Below are 6,568 nucleotides of genomic sequence, written 5' to 3'. Positions count from 1 at the left end.
TCGTGATTGTGGTGGCTGTGGTGGTGGCGGTGGTTGTGGTGGTGGTGGTTGTCGTGATGGTAGCCAACATGGGGGTCGTCGCGGTGGTCGTAGTGGTGCCTGTAGGGTTAGTGGCTGTGGTGGTGATGGTGCTGGTGGATGTGCTGGGTGATGGTGGTAGCCGTGGTGGTGGTGGTTGTGGTTGTGGTGGTGGTTGTGGTAGTGGTGGTTTTGGCCATGGTAGTCATTATGGTGGTTGTGGTGGTGGTGGTGGTTGCGATGGTGCTGGTGCTGGTGGCCATGACAGTGGTTGTGGTAGCGATGGTGGGTGGTGGTGGGTGGTGGTGGTTGTTTAGTAGTGGTGGTGGACGTGGAGTGTGTGGTGGTGGGGTTGGTGGTCCTGGTTGTGGCGGTGGTTGTGGTGATGGTGGTGGTTGTGGTGGTGATAGTGGTTGTGGTGGTGGTGGTTGTAGTGGTGGTAGCCAACATGGGTGTGTGACGGTGGTCATGGGGTTGTCGTGGGGTTCGTGGCTGTGGTGCTGGTGCTGGTGCTGGTGCTGGTGGATGTGCTGGTGATGGACGTGGTAGTGGTGGTAGCCGTGGTGGTGGTTTTGGCTGTGGTGGTGGTGGCTTTAGTGGAAGTGGTGGTGGTGGCTTTAGTAGAAGTGGTGGTTGTGGTGATTGTCGTTGTGGTGGTTGTGGTGATTGTCGTTGTGGTGGGGGTGGTTTTTGTAGTTGTGGTGGTAAGTGTTGTGGTGGTTTTGGTGGTGGTGGTGGTGGTGGTGGTAGTGGTTGTGGTAGTGGTGGTGACCGTGGTGGAGTTCATGGTGGTGGTGGTGGTGGTGATTGTGGTAGTGGTGGTGATGACTGTGGTTGTGGGGGAGGTCGTGGTTGCGGTGGAGGTGATGGTAGGGGTGGTAGTCATGGGTGTAGCGGTGGTGGTCGTGGGTTGTGGTAGCGGTAGAGATGGTGGTGGTGGTGGTGGTGGTGGTGGTGGGTTGTGGTAGCGGTGGTGATGGTGGTCGTGGTGGTGGTGGCCATAGTGGTGGTGGTGGTTGTAATGGTGGTGGTGGTAGTGGTGTGGTGGTAGTGGTGGTGGTGGCTGTGGTTATGGTTGTGGTAGCCGTGGAGGTGGTGGGTCTTGTTGTGATGGTGGGGTCGTGGTCGTGGGGGTGGTCGTGGCTGTGGGTGTGGTGGTGGTGGCTATTGTGGGGGTGGTCATTATGGTGGTGTTGGTCGTCGTGGTTGGGGTGGTGGATTACAGATTGGTCTCGTAAAAACAAGTTTAGGGTTCAAGATTCAGGGTTTATGGTTTAGGGTGTATGGTTCAGGGTTCAAGATTCAGGATTCAGTGTTTAGGGTTTACAGTTTACGGTTTAGGGTTCAGGGTTTAGGGTTTACGGCTTAAGGTTTCAGGTTTCTGATTTAGGGTTTATGGTTAGGGTTTAATGTTTAGTGTTTATTGTTTAGGGTTTAGGGTTTAGCGTTTACGGTTTAATGTTTAGAGTTTAGGTTTTAGGTTTTAAGGTTTAACGTTTAGAGTTTAGGGTTTAAGGTTTATGGTCAGTACTTAAGGTCAAGGGTGTATGGTTTGTTGTTGAGGGTGGTTGTGGTGGTGGTGGTGGTGAAGGTTGTGGTGGTGGTTGTTGTGGCCGCGGTGGTGGTGGTGGTGATGGAGATGGTAGTGGTGGTCGTGGAGGCGGTGGTGTCGTGGTGGTGGTGGCTATGGTCGTGGTGGTGGTGATGGTGGTGGTCGTGGTGGTAGTGGTGCTGACCGTTGTGGTGGTGGTTGTCGTTGTGGTTGTGGTGGTTGTGGTGGCGGTAGTGCTAGTGGTGGCAGTGGTGGTGATGGTTCTGGTAATGTAGTGGTGGTGATGGTGGTCGTGGTGGTCGTGCTCGTGCTCGTGGTGGTGTTATGGTGGTATTGGTGATCGTGGTGGTGGTAGTGGTGGTGGTTGTGGTGGTAGTTATAGTGGTGGTGGCAGTGGTCGTGGTGGTGATGGGTGGCGTCGTTGTGGTGACGGTTGTGGGGGTTGTTGTGGTCGTGGCTGTAGTGGTGGTGATGGTGGTGGCTGTGGCAGTGGTGGTGATGGTGGCCGTGGTGGTTGTGGTGGTGGTGTTCGTGGTGGTGGTGGTGCTCAGGGTTTTATGGTCGTGGTGGTGGATGTTAGGATGGTGGTGATGGTGATGGTGGGGGTGGTGGTGGTGATAGTGGTTGTTGTGTGGTAGGGGTGGGGATTATGGTTTAGGGTGTAGTGTTTAAGGTTTATGGTTCAAGGTTTAAGATTTAGGGTTTACGGTTTAAGGGTTTTATGGTTTAGGGTTTAAGGTTTCGAGGTTTCTAGTTTAGTGTTTAAGGTTTCAGGGTTTCTAGTCTAGGGTTTAGGGTTTTGGTTTATGGTCTACAGTTAGGGTTTAGTGTTTTGTGTTCATGGTTTAGGGTTTAGGGTTTAGTGTTTAGGGTTTAGAGTTTAGGGTTTATGGTTTAAGGTTTAAGGTTCTAGGTTTAGATTTTAGGAATTAGGGTTTATGGTTCAATGTTTGGGGTTTTGGGTGTATGGTTTATGGTTTAGGGTGGTGGTGGTCGTGGAGGTGGAGGTCGTGGTGGTGGTAGTAGGGGTGGTTGTGGCCTTGTTGTGGTGGTTGTCGTGGAGGTCGTGGTTGTGCTGATAGTGGTGATGATTGTGGTTGTGTGGGCGGTTATAGTGGTGGCGTTGGTTGTGGTGGTAGGGTTTATTGTGGTGGTGGTGGTTATGGTGTTTGTGGTAGTGTTGGTTGTGATGGTGGTGGTGGTGGTGGCGGTGGTTGTGGTGGTTGTGGTGGTGTTTTTTGTGGTGGTGGTGGTGGAGGAGGAGGGGATGGTGGTGGTGGTGGTAGTGGTGGTGGTGGTGATTGTCGTGGTGGTGGTGGTGGTGGTGGTGATGGTGATGGTTGTGGTGGTGGCGGTGGTTGTGGTTGTCGTGGTGTTGGCCATGGTAATTGTTGTGACAGTTGTGGTGGTGCTGGTGGTGGTGGGCATGACGGTGGTTGTGGTACCCATGGTTGTGGATGTGGTGGCCGTGGTTGTTTAGTGGTCGTGGTGGTGAATGTGGAAGGTGTGGTGGTGGGGTTTGGGGTCGTGGTGGTGGCAGTGGTTGTGGTGATGGTGGTGATTGTGGTGGTGGCGGTGGTTGTGGTGTTGGTGGTTGTAGTGGTAGAGGCCGACATGGGTTTCATGGCAGTGGTCGTGGTGATGGTCGTGGGGTTGGTGGCTGTGGTGGTGGTTGTGGTGGTGCTGGAGCTCGTGGATGTGCTGGTGATGGACGTGGTGGTGGTGGTAGCCGTGGTGGTGTTGGTGGTGGTTATGGTTATGGTGGTGGTTGTGGTGGTGGTGGTGGTGGTGTTGGCCATGGTGGTTGTTGTGGTGGTTGTGGTGGTGATTGTCGTTGTGGTGGTGGTGGATTTTGTAGGTGTGGTGGTTAGTGTTGTGGTGGACCTGGTGCTGCTGGTGGTGGCGGTGGTGGTGGTATCGGTGGTGGTGGTGGAGGTTGTGGCGTTGGTGGTGGTTATGGTTGTGGTGGTTGTCGTGGTGAAGTTCGTGGTGGTGGTCGTGGTGGTGATTGTGGTAGTGGTGGTGATGATGGTGGTGGTGGGGGTGGTCATGGTTGCGGTGGAGGTGATGGTGGGGGTGGTGGTCGTGGGTGTAGCGGTGGTCATCGTGGGTTGTGGCAGCGGTGGTGATGGTGGTGCTGGTGGTGGCCTTGGTGGGCGTGGTCGTGGTGGCCGTGGTGGTTGTAATGGTGGCGGTGGTAGTGGTTGTTGTCGTGGTAGCCATGGAGGTGGTACGTCTTGTTGTGATGGTAGGGGTCATGGTCGTGGGGTGGTGGTGGCCGTGGGTGTGGTGGTGGTGGTTGTTATGGGCGTCGTCGTCGTGGTGGTGGTGGTCATCGTGGTTGGGGTGGTGGATTACAGTTTGGTCTCGTAAGAACAAGTTTAGGCTTCAAAATTCAGGGTTTATGGTTTAGGGTTTATGGTTCAGGGTTCACGATTCAGGTTTCAGGGTTCAGGGGTTTTAGGGTTTAGGGTTTAAGGTTTCAATGTTTCTGGTTTAGTGTTTAAGGTTTCGGGGTTTCTAGTTTAGGGTTTAGGGTTTTGGTTTAGGGTCTACAGTTAGGGTTTAGTGTTTTGTGTTCATGGTTTACGGTTTAGGGTTTAGTGTTTAGGGTTTAGAGTTTAGGGTTATGGTTTAAGGTTTAAGGTTTAAGGTTCTAGGTTTAGAGTTTAGGAATTAGGGTTTATGGTTCAATGTTTAGGGTTTAGGGGTTTTAGGGTTTAGGGTTTAAGGTTTCAAGGTTTCTGGTTTAGTGTTTAAGGTTTCGGGGTTTCTACTTTAGGGTATAAGGTTTTGGTTTAGGGTCTACAATTAGGGTTTAGTGTTTTGTGTTCATGGTTTACGGTTTAGGGTTTAGTGTTTAGGGTTTAGAGTTTAGGGTTTATGGTTTAAGGTTTAAGGTTTAAGGTTCTAGGTTTAGAGTTTAGGAATTAGGGTTTGTGGTTCAATGTTTAGGGTCCAGGGTGTATGGTTTATGGTTTAGGTTGGTGGTGGCCGTGGTGGTGGTAGTAGTGGTGGTTGTGGCCTTGTTGTGGTCGTTGCTGTGGTGGTAGTGGTTGTGCTGATTGTGGTGATGGTGGTGGTTGTCTGGGCGGTTATAGTGGTGGTCATGGTGGAGGTGTCCATCGTGGTGGTGGTGGTGGTGTTGGCGTTGGTTGTGGTGGCGGTTGTGGTTGTGGTGGTTATGGTGGTTGTGGTGGTGGTGGTGGTGGTGGTGGGTTGTGGTAGCGGGGGTGATGGTGGTGGTGGTGGTGGCCTAGGTGGTTGTAATGGTAGTGGTGGTTGTGGTAGTGGTGGTGATGGTGGTGATGGTGGTGGTGGTGATGGTGGTGGTGGAAGTGGTGGGGGTCGTGTTGCGGGTTGTGGTGGTGGTTGTGGTGGTGGTGGTGTTGGCCATGGTGGTCGTTGTGAAGGTTGTGGCGGTGGTGGTGGTGGTGGCCATGGTGGTGGTTGTGGTAGCCATGGTGGTGGTGGTGGTTGCCGTGGTTGCTTAGTGGTGGTGATGGATGTGGATGGTGGTGGTGGTGGTGGTGGTGGTGGTGGCAGTGGTGGTGATGGTTGTGGTTATAGTAGTGGTTGTCATGGTTGTGCTGGTGTATGGTGGTATTGGTGATGGTGGTGGTGGTCGTGGTAGGGGTGGTGGTTTGGTGGTGGTGGTAGTGGTGGTGGTGGTGGTGGTGGTGGGTGGCGTCCTTGTGGGGGTGGTTGTGGTCGTGGTTGTAGTGGTGGTGATGGTGGTGGCTGTGGTGGTGGTGGCAATGGTGGCCGCGGTGGTTGTGGTGGTGGTTGTGGTGATGGTGGTAGTGGTGGTGGTGGTGGTAGTGGTCTGGGTTTTTATAGTCGTGGTGGTGGATGTTAGGATGGTGGTGTTGGTGATGGTGGGGGTGGTGGTGGTGATAGTGGTCGTGGTTTGGTAGGGGTGGGGATGATGGTCTAGGGTGTAGCGTTTAAGGTTTATGGTTCAAGTTTAGAGATTCAGGTTTAGGGTTTAGGGGTTTTAGGGTTTAAGGTTTCAAGGTTTCTGGTTTAGTGTTTAAGGTTTCGGGGTTTCTACTTTAGGGTATAAGGTTTTGGTTTAGGGTCTACAATTAGGGTTTAGTGTTTTGTGTTCATGGTTTACGGTTTAGGGTTTAGTGTTTAGGGTTTAGAGTTTAGGGTTTATGGTTTAAGGTTTAAGGTTTAAGGTTCTAGGTTTAGAGTTTAGGAATTAGGGTTTGTGGTTCAATGTTTAGGGTCCAGGGTGTATGGTTTATGGTTTAGGTTGGTGGTGGCCGTGGTGGTGGTAGTAGTGGTGGTTGTGGCCTTGTTGTGGTCGTTGCTGTGGTGGTAGTGGTTGTGCTGATTGTGGTGATGGTGGTGGTTGTCTGGGCGGTTATAGTGGTGGTCATGGTGGAGGTGTCCATCGTGGTGGTGGTGGTGGTGTTGGCGTTGGTTGTGGTGGCGGTTGTGGTTATGGTGGTTATGGTGGTTGTGGTGGTGGTGGTGGTGGTGGTGGTGGTGGTGGGTTGTGGTAGCGGGGGTGATGGTGGTGGTGGTGGTGGCCGAGGTGGTTGTAATGGTAGTGGTGGTTGTGGTAGTGGTGGTGATGGTGGTGATGGTGGTGGTGGTGATGGTGGTGGTGGAAGTGGTGGGGGTCGTGTTGCGGGTTGTGGTGGTGGTTGTGGTGGTGGTGGTGTTGGCCATGGTGGTCGTTGTGAAGGTTGTGGCGGTGGTGGTGGTGGTGGCCATGGTGGTGGTTGTGGTAGCCATGGTGGTGGTGGTGGTTGCCGTGGTTGCTTAGTGGTGGTGATGGATGTGGATGGTGGTGGTGGTGGTGGTGGTGGTGGCAGTGGTGGTGATGGTTGTGGTTATAGTAGTGGTTGTCATGGTTGTGCTAGTGTATGGTGGTATTGGTGATGGTGGTGGTGGTCGTGGTAGGGGTGGTGGTTGTGGTGGTGGTGGCAGTGGTGGTGGTGGTGGTGGTGGGTGGCGTCCTTGTGGGGGTGGTTGTGGTCGTGG

The 6,568-nt window shown here is 53.2% G+C and overlaps 1 protein-coding gene across 1 annotated transcript; it reads right to left on the bottom strand.

Moving 5' to 3' along the window:
• Positions 1-226: 226 nt before the first annotated feature.
• LOC114174452 (uncharacterized histidine-rich protein DDB_G0274557-like) lies at positions 227-6,414 on the bottom strand (the record flags this gene model as incomplete). Its single annotated transcript, XM_028059291.1, has 6 exons — positions 227-270; positions 467-610; positions 1,962-1,996; positions 4,757-4,826; positions 6,038-6,114; positions 6,350-6,414. Coding segments are annotated over 6 exons (435 nt in total), but the record flags the coding sequence as incomplete, so codon positions are not given.
• Between the last annotated feature and the right edge of the window lie 154 nt (positions 6,415-6,568).

Source organism: Vigna unguiculata, chromosome 2, assembly GCF_004118075.2.
Source record: "Vigna unguiculata cultivar IT97K-499-35 chromosome 2, ASM411807v1, whole genome shotgun sequence".
Classification (NCBI taxonomy): domain Eukaryota; kingdom Viridiplantae; phylum Streptophyta; class Magnoliopsida; order Fabales; family Fabaceae; genus Vigna; species Vigna unguiculata.
The sequence above is the reverse complement of the archived record's forward strand: the minus strand, read 5'-3'. Positions and strand labels throughout refer to the sequence as shown.